At 42.9% G+C, this 21,182-nt stretch overlaps 1 protein-coding gene across 1 annotated transcript in view; it reads left to right on the plus strand.

The window, feature by feature from the left end:
* Positions 1-21,182, plus strand: part of ADGRG4 (adhesion G protein-coupled receptor G4) — an 84,656-nt gene that overhangs the window by 37,780 nt on the left and 25,694 nt on the right. Inside the window, exons 11-13 of the mRNA XM_034649053.1 lie at positions 5,053-5,269; positions 6,696-6,858; positions 16,234-16,368. Coding sequence (XP_034504944.1) covers positions 5,053-5,269; positions 6,696-6,858; positions 16,234-16,368 — 515 coding nt within the window. The remainder of the gene's footprint in view (positions 1-5,052; positions 5,270-6,695; positions 6,859-16,233; positions 16,369-21,182) is intronic.

Genomic DNA, 21,182 nt, shown 5'->3' on the forward strand with positions numbered 1-21,182 from the left:
TTTTGAGCAGAGTAATAGAGGTCACTCTTGGTGAACTTTTCCCCAACTCCTCCTTACAGTCCTGTTCTTAAAGTCCTGCCCCTCCTTATCAGTGTTTTGAAAGTGTGCGTAAGTTTCCCTCATCAACTCTCAGTCTATACACACCTTGTCAGGCGTAGCTCTACCGTGTGAATGTCCCCCCAACCCATGATGAGTAGTTGAAAACTGAGGCACAGGCATTCCAGTGCCTTCCAGGACAGCCAGGGAATTGCCTTGAGGCAGTGAACTCCTCGGACTTGTCTTTTTTGCAGAAGATGGAAATTTGGGATCCTTGCCAAGAAATATCTAGAAGATTTAGCAAAGTAAGAATGGCTCTGATGGTTTCTAGGTTCGAAATCGTTAAGTCAGGACACTAGGGAGCGTTGCAGCTTGAAGCAAGTGGGCAGTGAGTTAGAGAGGTCTGTGTTTCATGCTGACCTCCCTCCTCTGAGCAACACATTTTTCTGAGACACGATAATAGAATTTTCTCCATAGGAGAAAAAGTTAAACAACCATAACAACAAGAAAAGCATTGCACTGGGTTAGGATTTTTAGAAAATTAACTGTCTGTAGTCACTTTATTTAAAAAAAAAAAAAGTCTGCAGAGGATGAGAACAGTTGCGTGGTGGCTGTAATGTATATAACTGAAAATAAATGATCAAATGTATTAGCTTCGGAGGAATGTGTCTCCTTGTGAGTTAGGAGCTTAATGAAAAATGAGTACAATGGAAGGGAAAGAAAATGCATTCACATTGAAACAATTTTTCTTTAGCCTTCAGTCTTGCTGACAAGCATTACATATCTTGGTTGGAGAAAAACTTGTCAGTTCTCCAGTTAAATGCTCATTTCCTGTAACTCCTTAATATTGCAGAGTTCAAAAACCCTTATTTCAGAGGTCTGTGGGTTCTTTGCTTTGCCCCGTCTTTGTGACCTCGAAAATACTGAAGATGCACAAAGTGTCTCCTGGGTGTGTCCATCTCCCTGCCTGGGCAGGATAGCGCATGGTGGAGACAGAAGGATGTAATTCCCAGGATGTCAGGGAAGAGGACGGTGTAGCACAGCAGTTCCAACCCCCAAACCGTGGAGGAAAGGGAGAAAGGCACAGATACTGTAGTAGAAAGTGATATTCAAGAGCACTAGCTTTGGAATCAAACAGGCCTGGATTAAAATCTGGGTTAGAACCTCCGTGTCACAATTTTTTTTTTAAAGATTTTATTTATTTATTTGACAGAGATAGAGACAGCCAGCGAGAGAGGGAACACAAGTAGGGGGAGTGGGAGAGGAAGAAGCAGGCTCATAGCAGAGGAGCCTGATGTGGGGCTCGATCCCATAACTCCGGGATCACGCCCTGAGCCGAAGGCAGACGCTTAACCGCTGTGCCACCCAGGCGCCCCGTGTCACAATTTCTTAATCTGTATAAAGGGAATAACGTTAGTACCCATCACACAGGGCTATCGTGATGCTTAAATTGGAGAATGTATGAATAACGCCTTATGGTATCTTGTTGCCAAAATGCCCACCATCGATTCATTCCCTCCTTGTCAATTAGAAGTTGAAGGAGGGCTGCCTTGTGACGACTTAGCCCAGTAGAATTCGGCAGCGCTGATGCTGTGCAAGTTGTGGGACTAACTTTTAAGGGAACTGGAAATTTCTGCTTCCGTTCTTTTGTATGCTCTCACTGGGGATTCTTCCTCTCAGAACCCAGACAGCATGCTCTAAGAATCCTGGAAAATGTTTAACCACCAGCTCTGCCAAAAAAGTTAATTTTGTCGCACTTGCCAATTTTCTTGGTGATTTTTTCAGCCCTGATGGCTGAAGACAAACTACAACACGCAAGTGCTGAACATGGAGTTGGTAAGAGATACACAGATACCATAGATATAAATAATCACCAAGGGCGCCTGGGTGGCACAGCGGTTAAGCGTCTGCCTTCGGCTCAGGGTGTGATCCCGGCGTTATGGGATCGAGCCCCACATCAGGCTCCTCCCCTAAGAGCCCGCTTCTTCCTCTCCCACTCCCCCTGCTTGTGTTCCCTCTCTCGCTGGCTGTCTCTATCTCTGTTGAATAAATAAATAAAATCTTTAAAAAAAAATCACCAAAGCATAGATTACAAAAATGTAGCCAAATCATTAGGAAGTGATGAGTCTTGGGTATCACCATTGTTTTTAATAGAATTGATTTAATTAAAAGTTGATATAATTTAATTTTCAGTAATGGGTGTGTTTAACAACCAGCTCACAAAATTCCAGAAAATTTAGCAATTTGTTCTGACAAATTGTCACCAGCTGTCTCCGGTTATACCACAAGCTGGATCCAGCATACCACTGAGCCTAAGCCACTGGGAAAGGCCATGTGTCGGGAACAGCATCCCCAGACCCCCAGAGGACAACAGCCCCAACTGACTGGTCCATGGGCATCAATTGCCAACCATGTGAGCGAGCCATCTTGGACTTCCAGCCTGGTCTTAGTCTTCAGGTGACTCCAGTCCCAGCTGCCATCTGAGTGCAACTGCGTGAGAGACCCTAAATCAGAACCGCTCAGCTGAAACTGGTCAACGCACAGAACCATGAGGGATAATAATGTATTCTTGTTCAAAGTTGTTACGTTTGGGGGTGGTTTGTTACGCAGCTGTAGATTACACCAATACTGCCTCATAGAAATTGCTCAATCAATAACAGATATTATTATTGTTTTGATGGCTACAATTATTGGCAGATTAATTGAAACTATTTCAAGCAATGGGGGATCTATTTATTTTATAATGAAAAAGGGAGGATTCCTTTTACTGCTTTTGCTCGAGGACTTAGAATTTTTTTTTTTTAAAGATTTTATTTATTTATTTGACAGAGAGAGAGACAGCTAGCGAGAGAGGGAACACAAGCAGGGGGAGTGGGAGAGGAAGAAGCAGGCTCGTAGCAGAGGAGCCTGATGTGGGGCTCGATCCCATAACGCCGGGATCACGCCCTGAGCCGAAGGCAGAAGCTTAACCGCTGTGCCACCCAGGCGCCCCGAGGACTTAGAATTTTTACACAATGCGTGTCATTTGTCCTGAATTTGACTTAAAAACCATGTAACTCTAGATGAAAAGTCTACAATTGATTTCCACAATATAGTTAGTCTCCTGTTGGCCTATTGTTTACTCTCCTCCTTTGACAGCAGGGACTGCATGAAGTAAAGTCACACCACCAAAGCCCAAAGAATGACTCCAGGTAGGCAGCTCTGGCTATCCCATTTACAGCAAAGCCTGGAAATTTAATAAGAGCAGTAGAAAGATCAGTGCATGAGAGCACTACATTCGTCTTCCATCCCCTGTCTCATTGTTTTCTCAGTTTCTTTAACTGACCAGAAGATAGATGTAACAAGGACAAAATATTGGTTTAGAAGTAATTACAGCCTTGTTCAACCTCCCCTGTGTTCTATCTCAGTTCCTACGTAGGCCATTGTTGGGCAGATTCAAGTCATTATTAAGGAGGGGGGGCATTGAGAGAATCTCAGTTAAGATTGCTTAATTTAGGGCCGCCTGGGTGGCACAGCGGTTAAGCACCTGCCTTTGGCTCAGGGCGTGATCCCGGCATTCTGGGATGGAGCCCCACATCAGGCTCCTCCGCTGTGAGCCTGCTTCTTCCTCTCCCACTCCCCCTGCTTGTGTTCCCTCTCTCACTGGCTGTCTCTAACTCTGTCGAATAAATAAATAAAATCTTAAAAAAAAAAAAGATTGCTTAATTTACATTGACAAGGACAGGGAATTGTTTGCAGAGAGAGAGGGAGAAAGAGGGAGAGAGAGAGAGAGAGAGGAGGATGTTTATGGTAATTTATTTTGTTTTCCCAAACAGACTTGCTTATTTGTAATGTAACCCGGGTTAAGTTATGAATATAATCTCTCTCTGGACTTCTTCTCAACGGATTGTATTTCTCGATTATTTTCCATTATATTTTGGTTACTGGACTTAAATATGAGTGCTTTAAGCTAGGAGGGCAGCACAAGGAGCTTAGCTTTATGTGGGTTATATCGAACTAAAACCTAATTTGTGTTGTATTTGTTTTTTTTTTTTTAAGATTTTATTTATTTATTTGACAGAGATAGAGACAGCCAGCGAGAGAGGGAACACAGGCAGGGGGAGTGGGAGAGGAAGAAGCAGGCTCACAGCAGAGGAGCCCGATTGTGGGGCTCGATCCCACAACGCCGGGATCACGCCCTGAGCCGAAGGCAGACGCCCAGCCGCTGTGCCACCCAGGCGCCCCTGTGTTGTATTTGTTTTAACAAATACTGGCTTTGTGGTTATGACAAACAGAGGTCTTTTGTTTTAGAAATGCATACTGAGGTATTTATGGATGAAATGATATGTCTGGGATTTACTTTAAAATAATCCGGGGTTGGGGGAAGGTGGCTGAGAGCGGAGATAAAATAAGATTAGCTCTTCACTGACACTTGAAGCTCGGTGATTCATGGGGTACGCGGGGATTCATTATACCATTCTCTCTACTTTTGTGCATGTTTGAAAATTTCCATAATAAAAAGTGAAGAAAAAAGTGGGCGAGTTAATACCTATTGTTCTTACTCTCTAAAAAAAAAAATCTAAATTAAATTGCTGTTTATTATATGTGGTCCATACTTGCTTTTTCACTGTGGTTGCTGGTTCTTGACAGAAAAATATCATCACCGCCCTTGATTATGAAAACACAGACTGAGTGTTTGCTGATATTTTAGTACAGGTGGGATCTACTTAGCTCAATCCAATACTCAAAAGTCTTAACTTAATTAGAATCTAATTGCAAGATAATCTTCAGTGACAAAAAGGTTTCCCTGGTGTATTTTAAAAAGGATTTAATGAATAAAAACTTGACTTATGTGCTATTTTCTGGGACTCCGCCTATTGTAGAAATTGAGGTCCAGCATTTTTTTTTTACTATAAATTTTGCTGCCTGGGTAGCTATTTGCATTTGACTGCCTTTGCTTTTTAAAGGGAAGGAAGCAGAACGGTATGGCCCCAAACTAAGTAACGCAGGTTTTCTATTTCAATTTTCTTTCCCCAGAGAACGCAGATGATGTTGCAGAGCACGTTTTAAATTTAATAAATGAATCCCCCCCTCTGGATGAAGAAGAAACAAAGATTATTGTTTCTAAAGTCTCTGATATTTCACAATGTGATGAGATAAGTATGAACCTAACGCAGATTATATTACAAATAATCAATGCTCTTTTGGGAAAGCAAAACAATTCAGCCTCTGATCTGCACGAAGTGAGAAATGAGTAAGTACTAAAGCTTTGGTAAAATAGTTCTTTCCTAAAATTTTATAATATTTGTTATTCATTCCTTGGCGTACAGTCCACCAAATTTTCAAGGTCAGGTGGCTACGCATTGAAAGCTGAGTTACTGTGATGCAACGGGGTCAATGCCACGCAAATCCCGATTGGGAAGCAATGCATTGCGAAAAACCTAACTGAACTTTAGTCATAGCCCCGTTGCAAGTACATAGTTGCCCCAAACCAGACCTCACTCTATTTTCCCAGCCCCGGTGCCCCCTCAGTTTCTACAAATCCATCAGCCCAGGGCTCATGTAAAAAGCTTAGGAATAATACTAGGTACCTCCCTCTACAAGACTTGTAGGAAGCACCGGATGGGAGGTTTTTAATCCCTGAAATATTCCTCGAACCCGTCTGCTTGTGTCCATCCCCACCATCACCACCACCCCCGTCCCAGCCTCATACTCTCCGCTGACCTACAGTAACCTCCTCACTGGGCTTCCCCCCCAACACACACTTGTTTCTCTATGGTCTTTCTTTTACATGACAACCAGAAGGATCTTTTCATGCACATATCAGATCACGTCCATTCTCTTGCTTTTAAAACCCCTCGGAGGGGCGCCTGGGTGGCTCAGTCATTAAGCGTCTGCCTTTGGCTCAGGGCGTGATCACAGGATCCTGGGATCAAGCCCCACATCCGGCTCCTCCGCTGGGAGCCTGCTTCTTCCTCTCCCACTCCCCCTGCTTGTGTTCCCTCTCTCGCTGGCTGTCTCTCTCTGTCAAATAAATAAATAAAATCTTTAAAAAAAATAACTAAAACCCCTCAGTGGCTTTCTGTTACACGTAGAATAAAATCCAAATTTCTTGGCTTATGAGGCCAGGCAGGATCTGGCTTTACATACAACAGTGTCATTTAATCCTGAGAACCACCTTGCGAGAGGAGGGCCAGTATTACCTCTGGCTTGCAGGTGAGTCAACGGAAGCTCGGCCACGTTGTTTTATTTGCCCACACAGTTAGAAATTAGAGGAGTTAAGATTTAAACCTCAGGGGCGCCTGGGTGGCACAGCTGTTAAGCGTCTGCCTTCGGCTCAGGGCGTGATCCCGGCGTTATGGGATCGAGCCCCACATCAGGTTCCTCCGCTGTGAGCCTGCTTCTTCCTCTCCCGCTCCCCCTGCTTGTGTTCCCTCTCTCGCTGGCTGTCTCTGTCAAATAAATAAATAAAATCTTTAAAAAAAAAAAAAAAAAAAAAAAAAAAAAGATTTAAACCTCAGCCTGACTCCAGAGCCAGTGCTCTGATTTAATAATTCCTTAAACGATATAAAGACAGTGATTAAAACTGAAGAAGTCTTACGTTGAGGAAATCTCGGAAGGAGAATGGGACTTATGTTAAAGCGGTAGGAATGCTCTTCCCTCCCTGTGGTTCCTTGCAGAATTCTGAGGATAATCGAGCGTGCTGGTCATAAGATGGAGTTTTCTGGGCAGACAGCAAATCTGACGGCAGCCAGGCTGGCGTTGGCCGTCCTGCGGGTGGACCACGCGTTTGAAGGCATGGCCTTTGGCATTCGCTCCCTTGAAGAAGGAGCAGACCCTGAGGTGAGTCCGGCTCAGGGAACTGAGAACCAATCAGGCAAACACTGTTCCAAGTCCTCATTCACTTACTCCTTGGGAGAGAGAGAAGATTCTTTTTAAAGGTTTTAGTCTTCAGGGGATCTTATGAAAATACAAATATCCCAGGGAAGCTTCACATAGAACCCTTAGTAGCCAAACACCTTGGTCAGAACGGTGTCCATGAGGTGTGAAATGACACCACCTTTGGCCCTGTGGGCCGAAATCATCTCACGTGTTATTTTATTATTAGCTACCATTTCTGGAGTACTTATTATATGTTGGGGCATTGAGCTACTGTCTGTACAGATAAGGAAACAGAGCAGTTGAGTAACTTGCTCAAGGACACACAGCCTAATGGCAGAGCCAGGATTCGAACTTACGTCTGTCTGGCTTTAAAATCTGAGCCCTTTCCATCACACCATAGTACCTCAGCCTTTGGCAGGCCACAGGCCGCCAACCGCTGCAGAAAACAATTTGGGAGGGCGCCATTTTTTTTTAATTTACAGTTTAAAAAAAAATGTTAAATTTACATGTGGGGAAATGCACCAATTCTAAGTATATATTTTCTGAATTCTAACAGATGCTTACACCTGTGCAATTCAAACCCCTATCAAGATATAGAATATTACCCTCACCCCTAAAATTCCCCTCCTCCCCTTCCCAGTCAATCCCCACAGCTGTGACCTCCCCTGGCAACCACTGTTCTGATACTTTGCCACCATAGTTTTGCCTGTTCTAGAACTTTATATACATGGAATCATAAAATATGTACTGTCTTGTAGAAGACTGCTTGCATGTAGCATTCTTTTGTTTCTATAGTTTATTCTTTTTTATTGCTGAATAACATTCCATTGTATGGATATACCAAAGATCGTGTGTCTAGTCTCCTGTTGATGGACTTGGGATTGTTTCCAGTTTTTTGGCTATCATGAACGATAAATACAACATTCAACATTCATATAAAAGTCTCTGTGTGGGCATATGTTTTCATATATCTTGAGTAAGTACCTAGGAATGGGATTGCTGGCTCATAATATATAAGAGCCTAATTGAATTCAATGTTGTGTATGATGGAGTTCCTGTTGTTCCATCTAGATCCTCACTTCTTCCAGCACTATTCATTGAAGACTTTTCTTTCCCCATTGGCTTGCTTTGGCCTCTTGGACAAAAAAAATCAAACACTCATGCAGATGTAGGTTTATTTCTGAGCTTTCTATTCTGTTCCATTAATTTTTTTGTAGATGCTTATGCCGTGATCACACTATCTTGATTCCTGTAGTCTTGAAGTCAGAGAGTGTGAGTCCTTCAACTTTGTTCTTTTTCAAGAGAGCTTTGATTATTCTAGACCTTTCCCATGTCCATAGGAATTTTTGAATGTGCTTATCAATTTGTACAAAAAAGAAACATGTGGAGAGTGATTGGGATTGAATTGAAGCTATTGATCAACTTTGGGAGAATTGATATCTTAGTAATATTAAGTTTTCTCATCCAGTAACATTTACTCAGGCCAATTTTAATTTCCCTTAGCAATGTTTTGTACTTTATTTATTTAACATTTTAAGTTTTAATTTTCAATCCAGTGAGTTCGCATACAGTGTAATGTTAGTTTCAGGTGTACAGTATAGTGAGTCAGCACTTTCATGCGTCACCCTGTGCTCCCCGCAAGTGGACTTACTCCTAGATGATAGAGTGTGTCAACTTTATTTTTATATACTTGCAGCAAATAATTAGAAAAATTGTAAAAAAAAATTCCATTTTCCACAGCATCAGAAAACATAAAATATTTAGGAATGAATTTACTTATTTACACCCGGTGTGGAGCCCAATGTGGGGCTTGAACTCATCATGGTGAGATGGAGACCTGAGCCGAGATCAAGAGTTGGACACTTACTTGACTGACCTACCCAAGTGTCCCTTTGTTTTGTAGTTTTTTTTTTAAAGGCTTTTTTTTTTTTTTAAAGATTTTATTTATTTACTGGATAGAGAGAGACACAGCGGGAGAGGGAACACCAGCAGGGGGAGTGGGAGAGGGAGAAGCAGCCTTCCCGCCAAGCAGGGAGCCCGATGCGGGGCTCTGAGCTGAAGGCAGATGCTTAACGATTGAGCCACCCAGGTGGCCCTGTTTTGTAGTTTTAAGTAGAATAGTATCACAATGTTTTGAACTTTTAAGTGGAGTGGTATCACGTCTTTTGTTAAATATAAAAATAAAGTTGATATTCTATGTCTGTCTATCTATCATCTGTCAACTGTCTATCATCTAGTTTTGAATCCTATGAATTCGCTAAACTCACCTGTTAGTTGTAGCAGTTGTTTTAGAGATTCCTTAGGACATTCTATGTAATGTCATCTGGCAACAGAGACAGTTTAATGTCATTCTTACTGATTTTTATTCCTCTTATTCCTTTCTTTTGGCCTTTTTGCTATTAGAGCCTCCAATAAAATGCTGAATGGAAGTAGTTAAATTGACATCCTTGTCTTGTTCTTGATACCAGAAGAAAAGTATTCACTAGTTTACCATTACCGTGATGTTAGCCATGTTTTTGTTGTTATTGTTTGTTTTTAGATGCCCTTTATTTGATTGAAGAAGGTACCTTCTCTTTCTAGTTTGCTGAAAAATTTTATCGTGAATGGTTGCCAGATTCTGTCAAATGTTTTTTTTTTCTCTCTGTATCTCTTGAAGCAATCATTTGGCTTCTTTCCTTTATCCTTCTAATATGGTGAATTACAGTGATTTTAGGATGTTAAACCAATCTTGCATTTCTGGAAGAAAACCTACTAATGATGTATTATCATGTTTATATACTGCTATTTTCAACTTGCTTATATTTTAAGTATTTTTACACTAATGTTCATGAAAGATATTGGTCTGGAATTTTTTTCTGATTTTCTAAAAATCAAGCTTTAGATTAGGGTTGTGCCAGCTTCATAAAAGTGAGTTGGGAAATGGTCCCTGTTATATTTGCAGAAAACGTTTGCATAACGTTGGTGTTATTTCTTCATCAAATGCCTGATAGGGTTTACTCGGAAACTCTCTGGGTCTGGAATTTCTTTGTGGAAAGTATTTTGATGGCAAACCCAATTAATTTAATGGATGTAGAGCCATTCAGATATTCTGATTCATCTTGTGTGTGTTTTGGTTAGTTCTATTTTTCCAAGAATTTATTTCGTCTAGGGGCGCCTGGGTGGCACAGCGGTTAAGCGTCTGCCTTCGGCTCAGGGCGTGATCCCGGCGTTATGGGAGAGCCCCACATCAGGCTCCTCTGCTATGAGCCTGCTTCTTCCTCTCCCACTCCCCCTGCTTGTGTTCCCTCTCTCGCTGGCTGTCTCTCTCTGTCAAATGAATAAATAAATAAAATCTTTTAAAAAAAAAGAATTTATTTCGTCTAACTGGTCAAGCTTGTTGACAATAGTTGTTCATAATATTTCCTAATGATTTCTTAATGTCTGTAGGTTTTATAGGGGTGGTCAGCAAACTTTTTCTGTAAAAGGTAATAAATATTTCAGGCTTTGTAAGTCACAGGTGGTCTCTAGAGGTCTGATGAACATTTTAATTTTCTTTCTCTCTTTTTCTTCCTTCCTCTCTCTCTCTTTCTTCCTCCCTCCCTCCCTCCCTCCCTCACTCCCTCCCCTCCCCTCCCTTGCCCTCCCCCTCCCTTACTTCTTTCCTTCCTTCCTTTGTTACATTCTTTAAAAACTGAAATGTAAAACCCATTCTTAGCTTGAGGCATATGAAAACAAGCTTTGGGTAGGAATTGGTCTGCTGACCAATTTATCAATCTCTGATCTACAGTAAAAATCTCTCTTTAATTCTTGATAATTTTTTTAGATTTTATTTTTTATTTGTCAGAGAAAGAGAGAGAGGGAGCACAAGCAGGGGGAGCAGCAAGCAGAGGGAGAAGCAGGGTCCCTGCAGAGCAAGGAGCCCAATGAGGGACTGGATCCCAGGACCCTGGAATCATGACCTGAGCCAAAGGCAGATGCTTAACTGACTGAGCCACCCAGGCACCCCAAATTCTTGATAATATTAATTTCTTTTCTTGTTCTTTTTTTCCCTCTTGATTAGTATAACTAGAGATTTTTCAATTTTGTTGATCCTTTTTAAGAACCAACTTCATTAATTTTCTTTATCGTTTGTTTTCTATTTTGTTACCATCTGCTCTTAGCTTTATTATTTCCCTCTGTGTACTTACTTTGTGTTTATTTTGCTCTTCTTTATCTAGTTTCTGTTTTTAAAAAAGATTTTATTTATTTATTTGACGTGGAGAGCAAGAGAGCACAAGCGGGGGGAGGGGCAGAAGGAGAGGGAGAAGCAGACTCCCTACCGAGCAGGGAGCTTGATGTAGGGCTCCATCCCAGGACCCTGGGATCATGACCTGAGCCAAAGGCAGATGCCCAACCAACTGAGCCACCCAGGTGCCCCTTTTATCAAGTTTCTTAAGGTGGATCCATAGGCCATTGATTTTAGACACTTCTTCTTTTCTAATATAATCATTAAAAGCTATAAATATCTCTCTAAGCACTGTTTCAGCTGCGGTCTGCAAATTTTGATATGTTGTATTTTCTTTTTCTTTCTTTCTTTCTTTCTTTCTTTCTTTCTTTCTTTCTTTCCTTCTTTCAGAAAGAGAGAGAGAGAGCACAAGCAAGGGGAAGGGCAGAGGGAGAGGGAGAGAGAGAATCCCTCAAGCCGACTCTGAGTGGAGCCCAACACAGGCTTGATCCCATGACCCAAGATCATGACCTGAGCCAAAACCAAGATGCAGTCGCTCAACCAACTGAGCCACCCGGGCGCCCTGATATGTTGTATTTTCACGAGCAGTCAGTTCAGAATATTTCCTACTTTCCTCTTTGATCCTTGGATTATTCAGGAGTGTGTTAAGTCCCAAATATTTGAGGAACATCCAAGACATATTGTTGATGTTGATTTCTTGTTTATTTCACATGGATCACAGAATGTACTCAGAGTAATTGCAATCCATTTAAACTTGTTGAGGCTTGTTTTATGACCCAGTGTGTGATCTATTTTGATGTTTCACACACTTGAAACACTTGCTGTGTTCTGCAGTTGTCAGATATGTTGTCCTATAAATATCAATTAGATCTCAAAGTGGTCGATAATGTTGCTCCGATCATCTCTTCACTGGTTTTTTTTCCTAGCTATTTCTTAGTTTAGAGAGGTGTTAAAATCGCTGACTTTGTGAAATTGTCTCCTTCTCCCTTTAGCTCTGTCAAATTTTGCTTTGTTTATTTTGGGGCTCTGCTATAAGGTGGATATACATATATGTTGTTATGACATCCTCAAAATAACTCTAATACTAACCTATTTATCATTATGAAATAGTTCTCTTTATTTCTGGTAATACTCTGTCTCACAGTCCATTTTCTCTGATTTTAATATAGTCATTGCAGCTTTCTCATGTTTACTGTTGTATCTATGTTTTTGCACCCGCTTACTTTCTATTTCTTCATAGTTAAAGTGCACTTTTTGTAGATAGCATACAGTTTATGTTTCACTTTTTTATCCATCCTGAAAATATCTGCCTTTGAATTGAAGTGTATAATTCTTCTAACATTTCATGTATTCTTTGATCTGGTTGGCTTTAAGACTACCATTTTATTTTATTTTCTACCTGACCTTCTGGTTTTTGTTCCTCTTTTCCTGATGACTTTTGGTTTATTTTAATCTTTATTACGATTGAACTTTAATCTTTTACTGACTCTTCAATTATATCTATTTGCATTATTTTCTTGATGGTTGCTCTAGAGATTACGATATGCATCCTTATATTTTTGTAGTCTGCTTCGAGGCACCATTGTACTAATGCATGTAAAACACACGAACTTTGACCATATATATCTATTCATAACCTCTGTATTTTATGTTACAGTTGTCATATGTATTATATCTAAGGTCAGAAACCCCACAAGACAATGTTACCATCTTTGTTTTAAAGAGTCTTATGAAATTGAAAGAAAAAATAGTCTTTTATATTTATGCAGATATTTATAATTTTCAATGCTCTTCCTTCTTACGTAAAGGTCAGAGTTCCATCTGGTAATATTTCCCTTCAACTTGAAGAAATTTACTTAGCATTTCTCATAGTACAGGTCTGATGGTGATGAATTTTTCTTAGTTTTCATTAATCTGAGAATGTCTTTATTTTGCCTTTATTCTCCTTTTTATAAGATTTATATTTATTTTAGAGAGAGAACACAAGCAGGGGGAGGGGCAGAGGGGGAGGGACATACAGATTCCCGGCTGAGCGCTGAGTGTGGAGGCCAATGCCATGTAGGGCTGGATCCCAGGACCCTGAGATCATGACCTGAGCTGAAATCAAGAGCCCGATGCTTAATGGACTGACCCACCCAGGCGCCCTCCCTGATTGTTTTCAGTGTTTTCTTTGTTTCTTTGCCGTTTGGTATTATGTGTGTAGGTGTGTTTTCTTTGCATTTATCCTGCTTGAGGTTTGCTGAGATTCCTGATTCTGTAATTTATGTCTTTTATCAAATTTGGGGAAATTTCCATCATGATTTCTTTAAATATTGCTTCTTCACCATTCTTTCTGTCCTCTCCTTTTGGGACCCCAATTACATGTATGTAAGATTTTTGGGTGTTGCCCCACAGGTCCCTGGGGCTATGTTCATGTTTTTAATCATTTTGCTATTTATTTTTCTTTTTTTTTTTTTTTTTTTTTTTTTTTTTTTTTTTTTTTTTTTAAGATTTTTTATTTATTTATTGACAGAGATAGAGACAGCCAGCGAGAGAGGGAACACAAGCAGGGGGAGTGGGAGAGGAGGAAGCAGGCTCATAGCAGAGGAGCCTGATGTGGGGCTCGATCCCATAACGCCGGGATCACGCCCTGAGCCGAAGGCAGACGCTTAACCGCTGTGCCACCCAGGCGCCCCTGCTATTTATTTTTCTGATAGTGTAATTTCTACCAATTTCTCCTCAAGTTCACTGACATCTGTCATCTTCCTGTTACTCTTGGACTCATCCAGTGCAATTTAAAATTTTTGATATTGTATTTTTGGTTCTAGAATTTCCATTTTGTTCTTTTTCTGCTTGCTTCTCTGCTGTTATTTCCTTTTTGTGCTTTAATTGCAAGCTTATTTCCTTTTAAATACAGTTACACCAGCTGCTTAAAAATCCTTATCTGCTGACTCCAACATCTGGGTCACCTCCAGGTTGATCTCCACTGATTGCCTTTTCACTTCAAAATGGGTCACATTCATTCTTCCTTCACACATGGGGTAATTTTGGATTATGTCCTGGATATTGTGAATGTTATGTGGTGGAAATTCTGGATTCCACTATGGTTTTCAGAAGACTATTGACTTTTGTTATACCAGGCAAATGACTCCGTTGGAATGGAACTGTAGATTCCATCTCTTGGATGGCAGCTTAAATCTCAGTTAAGTTCCTTTATCCTTAGTTGGAGTCTTTCTTCAACATTAGTGGTTCAGAGGCCCGGCAGAATTTATACTCAGAATTTTGTCTCCTTCTGATGGGGTGCCTGGATGGCTCAGTAGGTTAAGTGTCTGACTTCAGCTCAGGTCGTGATGCCGAGGTCCTGGGATCCAGCCCAGCATGGGCTCCCTGCGGGGTCGGCTTGACTGCCCCTCCCCCTGCCCTCCCTCTGCCCCTCTCGCAACGAGCGCGCTCTCTCTCTCAAATTAATAAATCTTAAAAAAAAAAAAGAATGTTGGCTCCTCCTCTCTAGCTTTCTCCTTCCCACAATTCCTTGCTCCTTCTCTGCCCCCGCCCCCCCCACCTCCCCACAGGCTGACTTGCCAGTGACAGGTGGTGGTTACCCTGATCTTTGTTTTATGGTTCTTCATGCCACTAAGACTACAGGTTTTCTATCAGAATTTTGAGTGTTCTTCACATTCGTTTCACCTTGTCATCAAGTTAGAGCTGTAGAAACAGGTAACTCACCTTGTAATGTTACCTTTTGCCAAGTGTCTACTCTGGTCCAGAATCAGCCTGCTTTTGTTCATTTTCCAGTGCTTTCGGGTTGGGGTTATTTTGTATAGTTGTCACATGCAAGAGGGTCAAGTCCCTTTGGAGCAACTCAGCCGTGCTGGAGGCACATGTTGACTTCCCATTGTATGTTGGTTACATATGGGGTTTTCTATTACATAGACTTTGGGGGAGAAGCGAGTCAATCACATTCTTGGTACCAAACTGCTTACATGTTGAAGCTAAATCAGAACTTCTCTGGGATGCCTGGGTGGCTCAGTCAGTGAAGTGTCTGCCTTTGGCTCAGGTCATGATCCCAAGGTCCTGGGATCGAGCAGGGAGCCTGCTTCTCCCTCTCCATCTGCCGCTCCCCCTGTTTGTGCTCTCTCTCTGTCTCTCTTTTTCTGACAAACAAATAAATAAAATCTTTAAAAAATCAGAACTTCTCCAAGGAGCTTCATTGCCCTAGCAGAATTTATTTGTGCTGGCAGAAGAGTCACGGCTTTGGGGTTCACAAATAATTTTTGAAAATATTATAAACTTTCATCTCCCCCACCTCTGCAGCTAGCTAGATAATAGTTCCTTGGTAGGCCACATGGGTAAAGTGGAAAACGGAGGCCCAAATTACACATATCTTTGTTCAACTATATCCCAGCTGTGTGACCCTAGACAAGTCACTTAACCTTTCTGAGCTGCCATTTCCTGATATCATCATACAACATATATTTCAGAGCTGATAGAGGGATTGAATGAGTAAATACATGTAAGGGTGCCCATATACCCTGTTTTGCCTGGGAGAGTCCAGGTTTACAACTGTCGTCCCAGTTTACTGGTAAAGCCCCCTCTCACTCTAAAAATGTTCTAATACTTCCTAAACACTGTTACCCATCAAATCAGCAAATTTTCTTACTAGTGAGCCTCGCTTCCCTGCCTTACTTTTCAACAAAAGCATTGCCCAATAAAATATGGAGCAATGCCTAATGCTACCATATTGGTTTTTTGTTCTGTTTTTTTCCCTCTCAGAACTGTATGGGTGAAGGGGGTCTACTTTCAAAGACTGGCCTTTACTTCCGAGAATCAGAGCCAATCACCTAATTGGTCATTCCCCTTTCCACCTCTATGCATACCCAGGTGCAAGGATGCCAGAGATAAGTTTGGGAAGAAAAGGGGTGTGTGTGTACGTGTGCGTGTGTGTGCACTCTGGTCACATCTGGCCCTGTGATCTGAGTGTGTGCATGTGCACGTGTGCGCATCAAAGGTGCCGCATAGCTTGTGGACGTAGTTCCCACCCTTCAGCCTTCCAGCGTGATGCTCTGGGCGTTGCACCGGGACTGGGGAGGCAGGGAGGGCTTCCGGCTCATGGATGATGATTCCAGTTTCCATCTCCCACCTTGTCTTGACAGATTTACCTGGGTGAGGTCCCTCTGGGAAGGATTTTGGCTTCCATATATTTGCCTAAATCACTGAGGGAGAGAATTCCTCTTAGCAACTTACACACCATCTTGTTTAATTTTTTTGGCCAAACTTCACTCTTTAAGGTAAGTTTTTGCCTCTGGAAACTGTCATGAACTGACATATGGTGACTCATCGTAATTATGAGCTCTTGCTATTTTCATGATGTTCTGTTTATTTTAGAATACGCTCACTGATTTATTCTGCAAGTCTCTTGGCACAACCCCTGGCCCTCAACATGAATCAATGTCTTCTTTAATGATGTTCCCCAGCTTTTAATTTTCACAGCTTCTCAGCTTTGCAAGGGACCTTAAGGATCATGTGGTGACCAAACAGAGGCCTCAAGATGTTGTAAAACCAGAAAAGGACAGCGAGTCTTCCTAATGGGTGTTGTTTCAATTTGCTGGTGCTTTCCTCCTGCATCTCCCCTGGCTCCTCAAAGCCTTCACGCCCATTCTTTTGGGCCAGTTCATTGGAAGCTGAGCGGTGTGCAGTAGGACACTTGCCCTCAGGCATTTGTTGCTCCTTCCCACTGCTTCCAGAACCTTCTCTGAGGGTTGCAGTCCTCACCCATTATTAAATCCAAGAAGCAGTATGATGTGGTGGTTACGGGCCTGGATTCTGGGGCCCGATCGGCTGAATTTAAAGGCGGCTATGCCATAGTCTAACTGCGGGACCTTGGGCGGGTTACCCAATTCCATGGGCCTTAGTCTCCCCCTACGTAGAATAGGACGATAGTAGTACCTCACTGGGCTCTTAAGGGTTAAAAGAGTCAATACATATAAAGTGCTTAGAACATTGTCTCGCATGTCGTAAGAACCAGGTAACTGTTTGCGTTGCTATTATTATTTTCCTCTGGGGGCTCTGGCTAATAAAAGGTTCATTCATTTGGCACACTCTGTCCCATCTAGCTGTTGGGAAGACAGCAGTCAGAGCTAGCATGAAATGGTTGATGATCACTATTAATTATTAATGTTCACACTTTATTATCTCCTTCACTTGTGAGAAACCTTGACTCAAGAGTGCTGTGGTCTGAATGTTTGTGTCCCCCAGAATTCATGCATTGCCGTCCCAACCCCCAAGATGATGGTATTAGGAGATGGAGCCTTCAGGAAGGGAGGAGATCATAAGGGTGGAGCCATCATAATGGGATGAGTGCCTTCGTGCAAGAGGCCCCAGAGAGCTTGCTTGTGAGGACAGAGTAAACTATCTCTGAACTGGAAAGTAAGACTTCACCAGACCCTGACCATGTGGGCACCCTGATCTTGGAATTCCGGCCTCCAGAGCTGTGACAAAGAAGTTTCTGTTATTTAGAAGGCGCTCAATCTGATATTTTGTTCTAACAGCTAGAAAGGACTAAGACAAAGAGGCTAAGTGATTTTGCTCAAGATCGCACAGCTAGGAAGTGGCATAAACTAGTAACCAAATCCAGGCTGTCTAACTCCGAAGTTGAAGGATTTAAGAGTTCCATACATTAACACCCATGCATATTTTCATTTTCTAGAGAAGCTATCCAAAGGAATGAATTTATAATGGTCAAATATTCACAGAGTTATTGCAGGGAGATTGCACTGGGCCAACTGAAATATACCACATACCAACTCAAATTTAACACAGTGTCTCCAGTTATAGCTGTAGGATGTTCTGTTCTCCTGGAATTCTCTAGCGGCTCCCCTTTCTGTCTATGTACATTCATTCTATTTATTCCTGTGGGTTCAGCTCAAATCCCACCCAGAAAGCCTGCCTGGAGTTCATGAGCCTCTGCTTTCCTCCCCACTCCCTGCTTGCATTCTTGTCTTCCATATCCACCGAGTCTCTAGTCTGGTTTCCCTAAGTAGACTGTGGCGGATGTCGTGGGTCGGACATGTTTTATTTTCATGGCACCTGGCACAGGGCTGGCTACCCGACATGTTTTCAGTAGATACATATTTATTAAGCCTTGTTTTTAAATGGAAAAAAAATTGGTTAGACCTGGGACAAGACAGTTAATGAACAAAAATTTTAATAAAAATGAAGAATGTGGTTCCTAGCACTCTGACCCTTTTGGTAAACTTGAAATTTCTGTATATCATCTGACATACCATTATTTTTGTCTTAATTTTGCTCCTTTCTCGAGAGGGCTGTGCCTGTCACATAGAATAAGAGATAAACTTATTTTGCATAGATTTCACACCTAATAAGTAATTTTTATTCACTAGCATCTTCCACTGAAGGGGATTAAAGATCTTTGCCAAAATTAGCCTACGGACGTCATAGTGCCACATAATGGATTAGAAGTAGCCTGCCATCACATTCGGACCTGGAAGGGCCCTTATAACTCACAGTGGCCCATCTCATTTTACCAATGACAATACTGAGACTCAAAGAGGGGAACGGACCTGCTAGAGGTGACACAATGTCACGCAGTTATTATTCAGCCAGCACATCTTTCTCGAAATCCTGCTATGTGACTTGCATGGTGCTGGGCCCTGGGGATACCACAGCGAGCGCCAGAGACAAGGTGTGGGACCTCATGGAACTTTCGGTCAGAGAGGGGAGAAGAGAAACTGACAGAGTCTAACTCTGAAGGGGGTAGCCTGAGCCTGGGGGCTGTGCCACTGATTGCTGGGGAGGAAGAGATGTCACCCTCTAATGGCCTTTTCCCCTAAGTCGCAAGTCTCACAGCCTCGCCTTCATGGCGCTTCCTCTGACATCTTTTCATCAAAATCTTCAGTGTTATCGTAACATATTACTCTAAAGATCGTAGCTAAGGGGAGGCTGGCTGGTTCGCTCAGTGGAGCGGGCAACCCTGGATCTCAGGGTTGTGAGTTCCAGCCCCACGTTGGGTGTAGAGATGACTTACAAAGAAAATCTTGAAAAAAAATGTTGTTAAGACGCCACTCTTGGAAAACACATACCCCCTCCTCCGCGAGTGGCAGGTCTCTAGAAGGACAAAGCACTAGGCAGGTACAATATGGCACAGGGGCTCTGGGAGCATAGAGGAAAGGTCAGGGAGAGCAGGAAGGGCCTAGAGAGGTGTCGGCTGGAACCCGAGGTTGAGTAGAAGCTAGGAGATACAAGGGGCAGGGCGAAGGATGGAGGAGTGCTTCCGGCAGAGGGAACAACTTCTCTAAAAGGTTCAGAGGTGAAACAGGTAACACTTGAACCTTGAGCCAAAGAGTGGAAGAGTGAGAAATTATTTAGCGCCTTTTCCTGCCTAGCTGCCATTTTGTACGAAAGGGAAATAAAACCAGAGGACAGGTTAATTAAGTCCTGGGTTGTTGTGTGTTTCCCCTCTTTTGGAATTTCCATTCCAGAAAACAGTATGTCTTAGACTAAGGTGAGAGGGTTGTTAGATATCCCTGGTCCCCTTTTCTTCTTGTTATCTGTGTACTGAGAGGGGAAGAGACTTTCGAGGAACAAGAGGGCTCGGGCTACCACTTGAGCTTTGGCCGGCCAGCCAGGGCCTTGCCGCCATATTGTCCCATAGCTCCACCTCTCCATCAGGCTACCACAGGGGAGTCCTCTGTGAAGGGAGCATGGAACCACCAGGCTGGCTTCCATGAGCAGAGCTGGTCGCGGACCGGAAGTGAGAGCTTCCTGGTGGAGCCCCAGGTTGTGTTGTGTTCATAGTTACACAGTTCTCTGTGGCTTCAGGGCTCAGGAAGAGGAGCGCTGGGCATCTTCTGAAAGTGGCCCAGCAGGCTCTGTAAAGGACGTCATCTGGGCTCACCTCATCTAGGCTTTCTGGGCAAGTCCTCAGAGGACTTTCTTCCCATCCCTCCTGTGCTGTGCCTGCCTCATCTCTTGCGTCTTCACGCGTGCCCCGGAAGCAGTAGTCTCCCAGCTGCCTTGCCCCCTGGGGCCTGGGCCTGTGGCCCTTTGGCCCTGTGAATTAGCAGGCACCACATCCTAACAGCTATCTTCTGCTTGATCTCCTTTGAACCACCACTTATGAAGCATCCCTGCGCCATCCTGCACTAGCTGTGGGATCTTTGTCCAAGACTCTGAGCCTCCCCAACCTTCCGTTGATCCAGAAAATGCCTATCTTGTTTCAGTGAGGACCAAAGGTAGTGTGTGTGGAAAGCCCCTAACAATGTCACTGGCTCCCTCTGGGTGCAAGACATATTTGTCACCTAGTTGCTGTATGTCTGGCCATGCGGGGGACACAGGGCCACACCACACCTCTGCTCTGACCTCAGAGTTCGTGGTCCCCTACGGAGGAGATGACGGTCCTCAGAAACACATTTCAGGGGTGCCTGGGTGGCTCAGTCGTTAAGCGTCTGTCTTCAGCTCAGGTCATGATCCCAGGGTCCTGGGATCGAGCCCCGTATCCGGCTCCCTGCTCCACTGGGAGGCCTGCTTCTTCCTCTCCCACTCCCCCTGCTTGTGTTCCCTTTCTCACTGGCTGTCTCTCTCTCTGTCAAATAAGTAAATAAAATCTTAAAAAAAAAAAAAGAAACGTACTTCAACCTGGATGTTTATTCAACCTGCTTCTGGCTTCGGGGGGGGGATGAAATAAGGAGGTGGCTTATAATTAACGCACAATGAATTTATGTTCCTTATGAGGAGGGGCCCCTTAAAAGTAAGTAAGGGTGGTTAGGGGTTAGGACTAAGGTAAGTTGTGAAATGTCGGGGTTCAGAGTTATCGAAGGAAGGAATGGTTTCACTTGGTTGCTGGTGAGGTGCCGAGACACTTCCTGGAGACATTATTTCGATGGAGGGCTTGGCTTAGTGAATTGTTCCAGCTTGGTAGAATTGAGACCTTACCTGAAGACCAGAGATGAGCTAAATGACCTCTAAAAACTTTCTCTCAGGGGCGCCTGGCCGGCTGTCGGTAGCGTGTGTAATTCTTTTTTTTTTTTTTATATTATGTTAATCACCATACAGTACATCCCCAGATTCCGATGTAAAGTTTGAT

This window comes from Ailuropoda melanoleuca, chromosome X, assembly GCF_002007445.2.
Source record: "Ailuropoda melanoleuca isolate Jingjing chromosome X, ASM200744v2, whole genome shotgun sequence".
In the NCBI taxonomy this organism is placed as follows: domain Eukaryota; kingdom Metazoa; phylum Chordata; class Mammalia; order Carnivora; family Ursidae; genus Ailuropoda; species Ailuropoda melanoleuca.